Consider the following 16394-nt stretch of genomic DNA (forward strand, 5'->3'; position numbering starts at 1 on the left):
ATGTGTCTCTGGAGGCAAAGGAAACAAAAGCAAAAATGAACTATTGGGACTTCATCAAGATAAAAAGCTTCTGCACAGCAAAGGAAACAATCAATAATACTGAAAGGTAGCCTACAGAATGAAAGAAGATATTTGCAAATGACATATATGATAAAGGGCTAGTGTCCAGAATCTATAAAGAATTCATCAAATCAACACCCAAAGTAAATAATCCAGTTAAGAAACGGGCAGAAGACATGAACAGACTTTTCTCCAAAGAAGACATACAAATGGCTAACAGACACATGTAGAAATACTCAACATCACTCATCATCAGGGAAGTGCATATCAAAACTACAGTGAAATACCACCTCACACTTGTCAGAATGGCTAAAACGAACAACTCAGAAAACAACAGATATTGATGAGGATGTGGAGAAAGGGGAAATCTTTTGCATTGTTTGTGGGAGGGCAAACTGGTACAGCCACTCTGGAAAAAGCATGGAGGTTCCTGAAGAAGTTAAGAATAGAGCTACCCTTCCATCCAGGTATTGCACTACTAGGCATTTATCCAGTAGATACAAAAGTGCTGATCTAAAGGGGGCACATACATGCCAATATTTATAGCAGTACTATCAACAATAGCCAAATTATGGAAAGAGCTCAAATGTCCATTGATTCATGAATGGATAAAGAAGAAGTGTCTACACAAGGAAATATTACTCAGCCATCAAGAAGAATGAAATCTTGACATGTGGAATGAAGTGGATGGAACTAGAGTGTATTATGCTAAGTGAAATGTCAGTCAAAGAAAGACAAATATATAATTTCACTTGTATGTGGACTTCCAGAAACAAAACAGATGAACATAGGGGAAGGGAAGGAGAAATAAAATAAGATAAAAAATAGAGAGGGAGGGAAACCATAAAAGACTCTTAACTACAGAGAACAAACTGAAGGTTGCTAGAGGGGAGGAAGGTAGGAAGGATGCACTAAATGGGTGATGGGCATTAAGGAGGGGACTTGTAGAGATGAACACCAGGTATTATATATAAGTGATGAATCACTAAATTCTACTCCTGAAACCAATACTACATGATACGTTAACTAATTTAAATTTAAATTTAAAAAGAAATTAATATAACATAAGTTATACTGGAATTAGAATCTTAAAAAGTTGTCGGTTATTCATTGAAATATCTGTGCCTTCATAAAAAATCAGTTAAGCATACTTGTGAGTCTATTCCTATACTCTTTTGTTTATTCCATTAATTTTTATTAGGATGTCCTCATCCTAATAACATAGTCTTGATCTATGATATATCTTTTAGTATATTCTTAAAGTCAGATGGCATTAATCCTCCAGTTTTTCTCTTTATCAATGATTTTTGGCTTTTCTATTTTCTTTGCCTTTCCTTATAAATTTTAGAATCAGCTTCTCAATTGCTACCAAGTAGACTACTGGGATTTTGAGTGGGATTGTCTTAAATTTTTAGATCTATATGAATATAATTTATACCGTAACATTAAATCTTCTTATTGATTACCATGATGAATCTTTTCATCCTTTTAGGTCTTTAATTTCACTCAGCAATGTTCTGTAATTCCCAGTGTTAAATCTTCTCTATAGTTAGATTTCTCTATATGCATTTTTTCTTTTAATGCTATTATAAATGGTTTTTTTTTTTTTTACATTTCCAATGATTCCTTGCAACCATATTACATATAATTTATTTCTATGTTGACCTTGTATTCTATAACATTGCTAAACTCACTTACTAGTTCTAATGGGTTTTTCAAAGATGCTTTGGGGATTTTTAAATGTAGATGACCAAAACATCTAGGGAAAAAATTATTATCTTGGGGTGCCTGAGTGTCTCAATTGTTAAGCATCTGCCTTTGGCTCCAGTCATGATCCTGGGGTCCTAGGATCAAGCCCCGAATTGGGCTCCCTGCTCAGTGGGAGCCTGCTCTCCCTCTTCGACTTTCCCTGTTTGTATTCCCTCTCTCACTCCCACTCTGTCAAATAAATAAATAAAGTCTTCAAAAAAATTATCTCTTTGTTTCCAACCTGAACGGTTTTTACTTTTTCTTGGCTCATTTCATTGATTGTAAACTCCAGTGGTGTTTTGTTGTTAAGGCAGAATATTTTAAAATGTCCTTTATTAAACTGAGCAAATTCCCTTCTATTTTTACTTCACAGTGAGTTATTTATTTTATTATCAACAGTTGAATTTTATCTAATGCTTTTCTTGTATCAATTAATATGATCATGTAATTTATCTTTTTTTTAAAGATTTTATTTATTTATTTGACAGACAGAGATCACAAGTAGGCAGAGAGGCAGGCAGAGAGAGAGAGAGAGGGAAGCAGGCTCTCCGCTGAGCAGAGAGCCCAATGCGGGGCTCGATCTCAGGACCCTGAGATCATGACCTGAGCCGAAGGCAGAGGCTTTAACCCACTGAGCCACCCAGGCGCCCCTAATTTATCTTTTTTAGATTGTAAAGTGGTAGATTACATCGATTGATTTTTAAAATGTTGAATCAACTATATATTTCTGGCCAGGACCCTACTTTGTTATTGTTTGTTGTTGTTTTTATATATTGTTGGATTTGATTGTTGATTTGATTTTTTTTTTTTTGAGGATTTTGCATGTATGTTCAAAAGATATATTTTGTGTCCATGTTCAAAAGATACATGTTGTGTCTATGTTCTAATTTTCTTTTTTTTTTTTGTCTGTTTTTGTATTTCATTGTCTTTGTCTAGTTTTTGTATTAGTAATGCTAGTCTTACAAAAAGAAGTGGGAATCATTCCCTCCTCTTCTGTTTTCTGGAAGATTTGTTTATGCTTGATGTTATTTCTTCTTTAAATGTTTGGTGGAATTTGGAATTGAAATTATCTGGGACTAGAGATTTCCATTGACTGCGAGAGAGGAGTAAAGAAGTTCCTAACTATAATTGTGGATTTGTCAGTTGCTTCCTCCAGTTCTGTCACCATTTCTCTAAGGCAAATGCTTCATGTATTTTAAAGTTTGCTATTATGTGCAGACACACTTAGGATTGTTAGGTCTTCTTTGCCAATGGATCCTTTTAATATTCTATAATATACCTCTTTTTCCATGGTAATTTTCTTTGCTCTCAAGTTTACTCTTTTTTTTGATATTAATATAACCATTCCAACTTTCTTTTGATTGATGTTTGCATAGTATACTATTTATTAATTCTTTTACCTTAAATTTACCACAGTATATTTGAAGTGAATTTTTTACTAGCATATAGTTAGGTTATATTTTTCGAGTCCATTCTGACAATTTTGGTCTTTTCATTGTTGTGTTTAGACCACTTACATTTAATGCCATTATTGGTATGTTTGGATTTTGGTCTACCATTTTATTATTTCTTTTGTCTGTATTCCTTTTATTTCTCTCTTAACCCTTTCTTTCCTCTTTCAAGTTATTTGAATATTTTTTAGTATTCTATCTTTTGTATCTTTAACTGGATCTTTGTATAGCTTTTAAAGATCGTGTTCTAGAGAATAAACTATACATACTTAACTATTCACTGTCTCCTTCGAGTTCATATGCTACCACTTCAATTAGAATGTAGAAAATTTATCACCATATTGGTTCATTTATCCTCATCTCTTTATGTTGTGGTTGTTTTATATATTAATAAACATACTTTTAAACCCATTCAGACAATTTAAAAATATTTCTTTTAGTCACTATGATAGCCAGAAGAATGGCTCCTCAAAGATATCTACACCCTAATCCCTAGAACCTGTGACTCTATTCCCTGACCTGACAAAAGAACTTTGTACAAGTAATTAAGGTTAAGGGCCTTTGTTGAGGTCTTAGATTATCCTAGATTATCCAGATGACCTTATTGTCATCATGTAAGTGCTTAAAAGCTGAGGACCTTTCCAAACTGTAGTCAGAGAAACAGAGGATACACTGTCAGAGGTATCCTTAGATATTGCTATTGCTGGCTTTGAACATAGAAGGGGGGCAATGAGCCAGGGAATGCAGACACTCTCTAGAAGCTGATAAAGGGTTTTCCCAGAGCCTTCAGAAAGGAATACAATCTTATTGACACTTTGAGTTTAGCCCAATGAAACCAGTGTTTGATTTATGACCTACAGAACTGTAAGATCATAGATTTGTGTTATTTTAAGCTGCTAAGTTTGTGATAATTTGTTATATCAACAATAGAAAGCTAATACAAGCATCAAGCATATTTTATAGGACTCAAAAGAACAGTCTATTATGTTTATCGAGATATTTACCATTTTTGTTGCCATTTCTTCTTTCCTGATATGCTAGTTGTCTTTCTGTTATCATTTCTCTTCTATTTGAAGAACTTCTTGTAGCAGTTCTTTCAAAGTAGGTCTGCTAATAACCAGTTCTTTTACATTTTCTTTATCTGAGAATATTTTTCCTTCATCTTTATTTCTGAAGGTATTTTCATCAGATACAGAATTCCAGAATGACTTTATTCTTTGAGTACCTTTAAAAATGTTGTTCCTGGAGCACTTGGGTGGCTCAGTGGGTTAAGCCTCTGCCTTCAGCTCAGGTCATGATCTCAGGGTCCTGGGATCCCCAAGTCAGGCTCTCTGCTCACTGGGGAGCCTGCCTTCCCCTCTTTCTCTACCTGCTGCTCTGCCTACTTGTGATCTATCTCTCTCTCTGTCAAATAAATAAATAAAATCTTTAAAAAAAATGTTGTTCCCCTCCATCTGGCCTTTGTGGTTTCTGATAAATCTGAATTAATTCAAATTGTTGCTTCCCTATAAATAAAGTGTCCTTTTTCTCTGGTTGCTTTCAATATTTTTTCTTTGTGATAGTTTTCTTTTTTATTGTTTTCAGCAGTTTGATTATGATATGGCTGGTCATGGGTTCCTTTGAATTTATCCATTTTGGGATTTACTGAGCTCCTTGAAACCATAAATTCATGTCTTTTGACACATTCAAGAAGTCTTAAGGCATTTTTTCTTTTCTTTTTGAATTTTTTTTTAAAGATTTTATTTATTTATTTGTTAGAGAGAGAGAGAGCATGAGCACAGGCAGACAGAGTGGTAGGCAGAGGCAGAGGGAGAAGCAGGCTCCCCACTGAGCAAGGAGCCCGATGTGGGATTCGATCCCAGGACGCTGGGATCATGACCTGAGCCGAAGGCAGCCGCTTAACCAACTGAGCCACCCAGGCGTCCCTCTTTTTGAATTTTTATTTAAATTTTAGTTAACATACAGTGCAATAGTGGTTTCAGGAGTAGAATTCAGTGATTCATCACTTACGTACAATACCCAGTGTTCATCACAACAAGTGCCTTTTTTAACATCCATCACCTATCTAGCCCATCCCCCACTCATTTCCCTCCATCAACTCTCAGTTTGTTTTCTATCATTAAGAGTCCTTTATGGCTTGTTTCCCTCTTCTTTTTTTCTTTCGCCCCTTCCCATATCTTATCTGTTTTCTTTCTTAAATTCCACATATGAGTAAAATCATATAGTATTTGTCTTTCTCTGATTGACTTATTTCACTTAGCATAATACATTCTAGTTCCATCCATATTATTGCAAATGGCAAGATTTCATTCTTTTTGATAGCTGAGTGATATTCCATTCCATAATATAGACATGCCACATCTTTTTTTATCTGTTCATCAGTTGATGGGCATTTGAGTTCTCTCCATAGTTTACCTATTATTGATATGCTGTTAAGCCATTATTTCTGGAAATTTTTTTTGGACTGAACTCTTTTCTTTTGGGATTCTGAAGACAAGTTTCTTTAGGTATTGTCTCACAGATTTCTGCTATTATATTAATTAATTTTTTTTCCCTCTGTTGTTCAGACTAGATAATTTCAATTGATCTATCAGACTCACTCTTTCCTCTGTCATCTCTAGTACTAAACCATTTTAATGAGTTTTAAATATTCAGTTATTACGCTTTCCAGTTCTAAAATCTTTACTTTTATTTATTTGCTGCCACTTCTCATTTGTTTCAAGAGTGTTTGCCCTTATTTTTTGGAGCATTTTTATAATAGCTTCTTTAATGTCTTTTAAAAATTATTCCAATGTCTATCATCTTGGCATCAGTGTTTGTTGATTGTGTTTTTCTCATGTAAGTTGCAGTTTCCCTGTTTTTTTTTCATATGCCAAATAATTTCAGATTATATCCTGAACATTTTAATATTATGAGACTCTGAATCTTGTAAAGTACTTCTTTTTTTTAAAAGCAGACAAGTGAATCAGTAGGATTTAGACTGCAAATTCAAATTTTGACTAGCCTTTTTTTTTTGTGTGTGTGTGTGGTTTCAAAGACTTTGTGGGATATTCAGGTTTATCCTCTGTGTGTACCACTCAGAGGCAGTCTGACTCTGATGGTGGTTTATTTTTAGAAGTACTTGCTGCCAGTATGGTAGTACTTCACACTCTGCTCTTTCTCAATTTGCCTGGTCCTCTTTAATTATCAGAGTCCTCAAATACTCCATGCATTCTGTCTAGATTTTATAGCTTTCAGAGGGAGAGAGGAGGGTGAAGTGTGCTTGTTCTATCTTACCCAGAATTAGTCTCATATCCTTCAACTTCTAAAGTTTTTTACTTGTTTCTTAAATATTTCCTATAACTTTGTCTGCTTCCATTCTGTCTAGGCTCTTATTCCATATCTCTAAGTAGTTGTGTGTTGGATCTTCTAATTCTAATATTTGTGGTTTTTTTCATGTGTTCCATCTTATCATTCTTGCCCATTCTCAATAACATTCTCAGATCTCATTTTTTGTTCTAAGTTTTTGTTGTTGTTCACTAATTTTCAGTTCTGTTTTATCTGTTGCTTTTTATAGCCAATGGCTTTTAAATATATTTTATTTCCAGAAGTTCCATTTTATTTCCTTTGAAATCTGCTTGATCTTTTCTCATACAATTCTGTTCTTTCATTTTTTGTATTCCTTTACAAAAAAATTATTAATCATTCAACATACTTATTTTGTACTTTCTATCACATTTTTATAATATTCTGAGTTCATGAGACACTAATGCTCTTTTTCTGTGTGTGTGCCTCCTGTCTGTTTCTCATGGTACTTTATTTCAGTGTTGTTCTTATTGTTATATTGTGATCTTATGCTTATCAGAATATTTCCTCTTATATGCTAGAGGTTGTGGAGGGTCCCTTAATAGAAGTTTTATATTTTCTTCTTCAGGAGAATCTGGGGGGTCTCCTGAATTTATTCTAATTTCTGACTCTAGAATTCCTACACCAGTGGGAGTGTAATTTTGGACTGTGTATCTGCAAGTGGCAAGGTTTAAGAATTGACATTTATTATAGATGACTTTATTTTCCATCTGTGGTCATGTGCAGCTGGAAGGCAATTTTGTCACTTCTTAGACCAATGTACAAAAATTTTAAAGTTTCTTTTTACATACAGTATAATCCTTTAAAGCTTCCTATTTTTATCAGAGGGACCAGGAATATCTTCACCTCTTCTGGCTTTGCCCGTAATTCATTGTTTCCAATTCTTGTGTGGATGTTAAAATCCTACCCCATTGTCTTGGGTCCCCTATTAAGTCTAAAATCCTACGTCCCACCCTCTCCCAATCATTGTATTTGCTACTCCTTTCTCTGCCAATCTCCAGCTACCTTTTTTCTCATAGCATCTGAGAATTTTCTTTCTTCTTATGAATAAAAATGATATTAAATATTTCATTTGGCTTTGTGATATGTATATGGTAGAAGAAAATCTTCTCAGGGTCAGTAGAATCTTCCATTTTGACTGAACTTTTCATTATGTGGTTAGTATTTACATTGGTTTTCTATGAATGCTGATCACAAAGTTAGGGGATTAAAACAGCACAAATTTATTATTTTATAGTTCTGTAGTTCACAAGTCTAAAATGGATCTCAGTGAGCTAAAATTAGGGTATTGGCAGTGTTCTGTTCCTTTCTGAAGGATGCAGGGGAGAATCCTTTTTCTTGTACTTTCTAGCTTCTCAAGGCTGCCCACCCACATACCTTGGCTCATAGCCCTTCTATATATTTCCATCATCATAGGCAGCAACAGAAAAACAAATTATTCTCATTTTATGCTACTCTAAACTATTCTTCTGCTGTCCTCTTGCACATATAAGGACCTTTGTGATTATATTGGCCACATCCAAACAATCCAGGGTAATCTCCCTAATTTAAGGTCACCTGAATGGAAATCTTAATCCCTTCTTCAAGTTCCTTTGCCATGTAAGGTAACATTCACAAGTTCTAGTAATAGGACATGTATTTTTGGAGGATGGGAAAGGGCATCATGATTTCTACCACAATGACTATAAGCAAACATTTTAACATTTTCTGAAGGAAGTTTCAGTGTATGCCGATTTAATATAAATGACAACCACAACATAAATGGATAAGGATAAACGGACCAATACGTTGGTAAAGTTTCTATATCCCAATGTAGAAATGGTAACATATAGACTTTAGAATAGATGGTGAGAAGTTAAGTATGTATATTTTATTCCCTAGAGCATCAATTTAAGAAACTACACAAAAAGATATAATTACAAGACATAGAGATAAAATTGAATATTAAAAATACTGGCTTTTAGGGCGCCTGGGTGGCTCAGTGGGTTAAGCCGCTGCCTTCGGCTCAGGTCATGATCTCGGGGTCCTGGGATCGAGTCCCGCATCGGGCTCTCTGCTCAGCAGGGAGCCTGCTTCCCTCTCTCTCTCTCTCTCTGCCTGCCTCTCCGTCTACTTGTGATCTCTCTCTGTCAAATAAATAAATAAAATCTTTAAAAAAAAAATACTGGCTTTTAGTTATAGAAACCAGGATGCTATTAATTATTCTACAAAGCACAGGAAATTCTTAACAAAGAAGTATCCAACCTCAAAAATGTCCAAGCTCTAAAGTTGAGAATCTTGCCCAGGTTGATAACCAGGCCTTAGCTAATATAACTTATATTTCTTACAGTTTTCCAAAGCTTTATACTTTAGTTTTATAGAAATAGCTTTCTCTCTCTCTCTTTCTGTAGTCCTATTTTAATGGTTTCCATAACTTTAGTTAGGTCACATAATTACAGCAGCAGGTTAAACTGCAATAATTTGGAGAGACAAAATACCACTCTTCTGGAGGGAACATAAGTGCGTGTGTTGTGTGTGGGGGGGAACTAGAGACAAGCTTACTAACCACCAGACTTCAGCATGTAATAGGTGAGCATCAGAGAGATTGAAGAGTACTGATTCTGTGATTTGGTTGAGTATCTGTAGGTTAGGAGAACTTCTACATGTATATATGTATGTATGTATATGTATATTTACTTTCCCTTCTTATTTTATCTTCCAGTAGAATTTTAAATAATGAGATTATTTAAAATTTATTTCATGTAATTTTTGTATTTCATGTAACTTTTATTTCATGTAACTTATTACAATCCAATATTTTGGATGTACAGCTATAGAAAGATCTTTAATTTCCTGATGAATAATTTCCTTGGAATTAATTCAGTTCAACTAGATTAATTTTATTTTGTTTTGCAAATTTAGGAAATTTCATACAACAACATTTCATGAAGTACTGGAATATTTCTTTCTTAAAGTTTGCAAAATCCTAAGTAGAATTAAGTGGAAATTTTGATAGCTATAATTAAAAATTAAACTGAAAAAGTTCCCTGATTCTGATTTTTTTCCTTAAAAAATGCAACAGTAGAGCTAAAAATGTCCCCCTCACCCCATTATAGTATAATATAGTACATATTTCTCTGCTGGAGACTCAGACTCCATTTTGGTAACTAGCTGTGTAGGATCCTGTTAAAGAATTCAGAATCTACTTGTTCGGATGGAAAGTTAAGATACTCAATTGATCGGGGCGCCTGGGTGGCTCAGTGGGTTGGGGCCTCTGCCTTCGGCTCAGGTCATGGTCCCAGTGTCCTGGGATCGAGCCCCGCATCGGGCTCTCTGCTCAACAGGGAGCCTGCCTCCTCCTCTCTCTCTCTGCCTGCCTCTCTGCCTACTTGTAATCTCTGTCAAATAAATAAATAAAATCTTAAAAAAAAAAGATACTCAATTGATCTTTGGAGCAATTAACATTTTAATCACTTTTGAAACCCTTACTTGTCAGTATGGGCATTGAATGTCATTATTCAAAATTTACCTCAAAATCTTAGGGCTGTGTTGAAAAATATTATGTGCAATTGACTTTAAGTGTATTTTTGCCTGTTGAGAATTAGATCTTAGATGTCCTCACTGTTATGGTCCCAGAGTGAGAATGGTGAGAAGGGTGGGTAGAGCCTGCTTGAGTGTGATCAACAACAGGGTAGCTCTATCTTGACCAAGCTCTGTCTTCTGCTTATTTCTCTCCTTTCTCTTTTCCTTCCTTCCATCCATCCATCCATTCATCCACCCATTTATCTACCTACCGATTATCTATCACTTCTTTTTGGTGTGGCAGGCACGCTGGCTCTGGTGCCCTTGTCTCCTGCTGTGGGCGTGTCCTGGAGAATCAGAGGCCGGTTCTCCGTGTTGTGTGGCAGGGGGCGCGCGAGGTCCCGGAGCTGTCCAGCAGTTCCAGTATAAGTTCTCCCCTGCGCGCTCCGCGCTAGGGAAGCTCTCCAGCGCCCCGCCCCGGGCAGGGAACCTCTCCCCTAGGGCTGCCAGGGCTTCCCAGGCTCGCCACCCGCCTCTGCCAGTCTCTCTCTACTTCGTCCAGCCCCACCTTGAGAGTCTAGCTTGCTTTGGGCGGCCCTCCTCCGCATGCCCCGGCGAAGGAGTTCCCTTTCCAGTCCCCGGGGCTGCTTCGGAGCCCAGCGCACAATTGTACGCCGGCTTCCCTCCTTTGCCTACAGGGCGGGCAAGCGCGTCTTCTAGCCTCGCCTTCTGCGACTGGGTGGTCCTTTTTCTCCGACTGTCTTTCAGGACACGCGCCCGAAATCAGGGGGTGAGAGCAAAGACCGCCCATCAACTTAGCACCTTGAATTTAGATCTTTGGATCCTGAAAGGAGGTTGGCGTTGCCCAGGTCAGCGAGTGAGGGAGGTAGGAGGGCGGGGCTGCAGCAGCCCCGGGGCTAGCTGTATGGGGATAGGAGCCGGGGCTGGAGAGGGATGCGGAGTGCCCGGCCTCGCCCTCGGCGGTCCCTCCCTGTCCCTCCTCTCCCCGCCTCCCCGGGCCTGCCCCTCCCGCTCCGGGGAAGCCGTCTCTCCACCGCGCGTCTCCGGCGCTCTCTCCATTGTCTCTGCCTTTACAACAGGTTCGCGCGGCAGGGGAAGACGGGCGGGTGCGGGGCCGCCCCACCCCCGGCTTTCTTGGGGCCGCCTCCCTTCCTCTGGTTGTGCGTGCCTTCGGCTGCTTTTATTCAGCTCCAGAGCTAATTCCCCCGCGGAGCAGCCCCCGAGCGACCCCGACCCCTCTCTCTGGGCACCCCCGGTTCTGCCCGCGCTGCCGCCTCGGCTCTGCGTGTGGGAATGATGTGCGCATTGGAGGGTCTAAGTTCTTCACGTGCCTGGGGGGCCCTCCCATTTTTTTCTTAGGCAACCAAATCGTATTAATCCTACTAATCAGTAAATGCGAGGCAGCGGCAGGAGGCACAAACGCTATTTTCCCGCTTGATTCCGAGAACCTCTTCGATTTTTATTTTTAAAGAGGGAGACGATGGACTGAGCAGATCCACACCATGGAGTCTCGGGTCTTACTGAGAACATTCTGTTTGATCTTCGGTCTCGGAGCAGGTGAGTGGCCCAGAGCCGGGGCCGGGGAACGGATGGCCCTCGCCTCGGGGCAGCAGGAGCTGGTTGGGGACGCCTTGCTTTTCCTCCACCCGAAGTAGGTCTAGAGTGGGAAGCTTGGAGTAGAGGGTGGGTTTGGATTTGGATTTTTCTGTGTTTGCCTTGGAGACGCCAGGGCCGGTCACACCCCTAGTCCAGGGTCTGAGAGCCGAGGGGGAACTTTGCACGGAGAGGGGTTTAAAGTAGGTCAGGGAAATGGGACTGGGTGCTCCGCTATTTAAAGCTTGGCTGCTGATTTCAGGTAAGGCTCTGCGCGGTGGAGGAGGGAGTCGACTCCCTAGTCAGTTCCCAGTACTGTCTCCAAGACACCGATCTTTGATGCCCTGGAGGAAGAGGCTTGTATTTTGATGGTGCTTTTTCTTTCTTCCCCACCCTCCCACCAGTCTGGGGGCTTGGTGTGGACCCCTCCCTACAGATTGACGTCTTAACTGAGTTAGAACTTGGGGAGTCCACGACTGGAGTGCGCCAGGTCCCCGGACTGCATAATGGGACGAAAGCCTTTCTCTTTCAAGGTATGGAGCGCATGCCGAGTCCCCAATGCAGTTTCAGTTAGGGTAATCCCAGAGGGAGTTGGCCTCAACAGCTCCTCCTAACTTCTGTATTGCCTCATGGATAGCAGTATCTGGAGCTGAGATGTGGAGGGGTTAATGTGACACACATACACACACACACCTTCCAGCTCTTTTTAAGTGGTTTGGTTTTTTCTCCCCTCCCGCCCTCTCCTCCTTACTTTGTACTCTTGCCAGTTCTAATGGATAGTTCCTTAATTACTGTACAGAAACTCCGATGGCAGATGGTTGATTTTAGAGTCTGGGGAACAATGAATTATAGCACAAACGCCTCGTTTGGGTGAAATTGATTAAGGTAGAAAATAGGATAGCTTAATCTTAGTTAAGACATGGCTCTCTGAAAGTTGCAGGTACAGTGGTGCCTGGTTGGGAGGAATTTCTTTATGTGGAGTAGCTTTCTGGAAAAATGAATCGCTCTCAATAGTTTTATCTACTGTATATCACAAATACACCATATTTGAAACAATTCCTCTTTGAGAGATCATCATTCTACTCTATCAATGTCAAGAGAAAGAGAATAATATTCTCTTCAGTATTCTTTTGACATTTTACAAATAAATTTTAATTCAGAGGTATATCTTGAATCACTATTAATTGAATGCTTAATATTATAGAACTTTTTTTTTTGGAGTCTGTGGGTGTTGGCGATGCATTTTCATTTATATTTGAAAATGTAGTCAGAAGCAAATCCCAATGCTTAAAACCTTTGATTGACCAAAGCTTTTGAATATTGTTTGGTTTGTGGAAAGATGTAATATGAGTTTCTAAAAGGTGGCTGAATACATACAGAAAGATTCTTTTCACATACAGTGAAGTATAGATGAAGGCAAAAGAGAAATGAAGTTTGGTTTAAAATATCTGATAGACTGACTGAAGCATCTTCTCCCTAGCCACCCAGATTTTTCTTCTGTGATTTTGGTACCATGGCTTCAAGAAAAGTGCAACTCATAATTGCTAAAGAGTTGGATATGCAAAATAAAACCACGTTAGCAAATCTGCCACCAAGAAACAGGCATCAAATAAAACTTGAATGTCTCTGTAGTGGTGTTGTTGCCTGACATAACCAGTATGTGTCACCATGGACAGTAACACTAATGCTTTACAATGGGAAAAGGAGGAAATTGACTTGTGTTGCATTTATTTAAAACAAGTTTACTCTTGGGGCGCCTGGGTGGCTCAGTGGGTTAAGCCGCTGCCTTCGGCTCAGGTCATGATCCCAGGTCCTGGGTTCGAGCCCCGCATCGGGCTTTCTGCTCAGCAGGGAGCCTGCTTCCTCCTCTCTCTCTGCCTGCCTCTCTGCTTACTTGTGATTTCTCTCTGTCAAATAAATAAATAAAATCTTTAAAAAAAAAAAAACAAGTTTACTCTTATAAAAATTAAAATGTAACTTTCTCCTTTAATTATGAGCCCACTAAATGTTTTTTTTTTTTAAGGTTTTATTTACTTATTTGACAGGCAGAGTTCACAGGTAGGCAGAGAGGCAGGCAGAGAGAGAGGAAGGGAAGCAGGCTCCCCGCTGAGCAGAGAGCCCGATGCAGGGCTCGATCCCAGGACCCTGAGATCATGACCCGAGCGGAAGGCAGAGGCTTAAACCACTGAGCCACCCAGGTGCCCCAAGCCCACTAATGTTTTTATTGTGACAAATATTTGTGGTGATATTTTATTTACTTAGAGGTCTTTTTGGGGGAGGGGTGGGAGTTCAGCTTAGATATTGAATCCTTTAGAAACAAATTTAATTTGGAAAATTTAATAAAGGAAATAAGACCAGAGTGTCAGCAAACTTCACAAAGGGGAATGGAAGTGTCATTAGGGTTAAGCCTCTGTTATTTTCTTTCTTTCTTCTTTTTCAAATCTCTGATTTTCAATCCCTGTGAACTGGAAGCAAAGTTATCTCAGGTCTGCTAATTTGAGTAACTGGAAAGCTTTACAGAAGCTAAAGCTCCTGATACACAAATGGTGTTGAAGTGCCCTTAAAATTTCCAAAGATCCTTTAAATTATACTTGTGTTCTTCTTAGTTCCCTCTAAAGATTATCTGAGCTGTCATAACTAGAAACCCTCAGGACTGTGCATTTTATGGTCTCATGCTAGACAATTAGACAATTCTAGGAAATAGTCTAAGGAACTAATATCTTTTCCTGGTCAAGTTTTTTAAAGGAATGTTAAGTATTCATCTTTATTTAAATCGTCAGTTCTTCAAGGTAGGCATTGTGCCGCAAATGAATTGTCCATTGTAACTACATATCAGTGCACATAGATGAATTGTTTTTATTTCCTTTCTGGTACCAAGCCCTATGCTTTGACGGAGTAAATGCCTAATAAATATAGTTTTCGAGATTTGAAGATGTAAAATTTCATTTCTTGCCAAATTATGAGCCTTATTTCATGTAGCCAGTAACTCAGGAAGTCTTTGCTACCTGCTATGTTCTCAGTAGGCATATATTACTGATCTATTGATTGTGCTTTAATAACTTCTCTTATTCTAAGATTTAGATTATGGAATTGACAACAGGTGGATCTTTGGCTCTGCCTATTAGTTTTGCATTACCTTGGAAATGTCTTTCTCTGCTATTAGAAAAGGTTGTTAAGAAGTCAGTTCTGACTCCTACTACTTCTCTGAGATTCCATGGGTTTTAGAGAGACAAAAGCTTTCAGACTATGAACACTTTATGGATTTGATTTATAGTGAATTGAGAATGCTGCATATATTTTTGTATAGTGTGTAAAATGTCATAGTGGGATAGTAACAAACTACAAAACCTGTGAGATGCTCTTGGATTTCATATAAACCTATCAAATAAGTTACTTTGTGCTATCAGATATGTTCTGTATAGATGAAAGAGATTTTGAACCATTAAATTTCTTCTTCAGTGGTATAACCATCTTCTTTTGTTTCTTTAAAGTAAAGAAGTCTCAGCATATGATTTCCCAGTGATTTTTGCTCATTTAATATTTCTTCTCCTTTTGGTTACTTCATTATCCTCTAGTGGTATTTAAGATGCTTATAATTCAGTAGTTTTTGAAACTTTAAGTAATTTTTGTAAATTATTATGCAATATGAATCTATTACTTAATAGTTATATTTTATTATGTATGTACAATGAAAGCAAATGGAAATATATTTCAAAGTCATACCTGGTTTTTATCCTAATAGTAATCATAGTACCACTAAAATTATTTTGTTGTTGTTGAAATTTGATTTGTAGCTGCATTGGAAATTGAAGTAAGAAAATGTTAAATTAGATCATCCTTTAATAAATGTGGCTTTTTATCTGTGCCAATTATAATCATTTTCAAAAGGAAAAAGTATCCAGGCAACAGTTTGGAATCTACATCAAAATCTTCCAAGTATTTCTAGCTGCAGTCTGACTCATAGCCACAAAAATACATTTACATTTTAAAAAAATAGAGGATTGAATGCTGACAATGAAAAAGACCTATGAAAGCTCGTAAAGGGTTCTAAGGATTGTACAGTTATAAATAGAATTCTACCTACCTTGTTTAAAGTCTAGGAGGTATTTGTAAAGACAGTGTTCATAATAATGTTCTTTCCTCTCTGTACATGAGAGACCAAGAATGAACACATAAGCAGCACAGTTCTAGGACTTTCTAGCAATGTTAGCATGATTTTTAGATCTTTGGTTTTAAATTTGTCTGGCCGTGTTCCCAAAGTTGATAGTTTCATCTGTTGGTTTAATAAAATTTCTTCTAAGGTGTTCACAGATTTTATAATGCCATTAATCCTCACAAGAGAAGTAGATAAAAATTGAAGCATAATTTTTTTCCTGAGTTGGTAATTTGAAAATAAGTTGGTAGTTATTTTTAAGGAACTTTAAGGTTTAAAGATTTTATTTTATTTTTCCTTTTTACAGATTTTATTTATTTGAGAGAGTGAGGGGGAGAGAGTGAGAGAGAGAAGGGACAGGGTGAGGGGCAGAGGGAGAGGGAGAAGCAGACTCCCCGCTGAGCAGGGAGCCCAGTGTGGGGTTCGATCTAGACTCTGGGATGATGACCTGAGCCAAAGGCAGATGCTTAACTGACTGAGCCCCAAGATTTAAAGATTTTAAAGGAGGGGGTGCCTTGGTG

The 16394-nt window shown here is 38.1% G+C and overlaps 1 protein-coding gene across 7 annotated transcripts in view; it reads left to right on the forward strand.

Annotated features, from left to right (window-relative positions):
* NELL2 (neural EGFL like 2) overlaps window positions 1-16394 on the forward strand; it is a 405295-nt gene that overhangs the window by 58324 nt on the left and 330577 nt on the right. For 4 of the 7 annotated variants that reach the window (XM_047742250.1, XM_047742251.1, XM_047742252.1 and 1 more), the window contains 2 exons: window positions 11599-11684; window positions 12125-12253. In XM_047742250.1, coding sequence (XP_047598206.1) covers window positions 11630-11684; window positions 12125-12253 — 184 coding nt within the window. In that variant the 5' untranslated portion in view covers window positions 11599-11629. Of the gene's footprint in view, window positions 1-10716; window positions 10897-10941; window positions 10961-11006; window positions 11207-11598; window positions 11685-12124; window positions 12254-16394 lie in introns of those variants that run through there. The other 3 variants (XM_047742255.1, XM_047742253.1, XM_047742249.1) reach the window with 3 other exon arrangements.

Source organism: Lutra lutra, chromosome 8 (assembly GCF_902655055.1).
Source record: "Lutra lutra chromosome 8, mLutLut1.2, whole genome shotgun sequence".
Classification (NCBI taxonomy): Eukaryota; Metazoa; Chordata; class Mammalia; order Carnivora; family Mustelidae; genus Lutra; species Lutra lutra.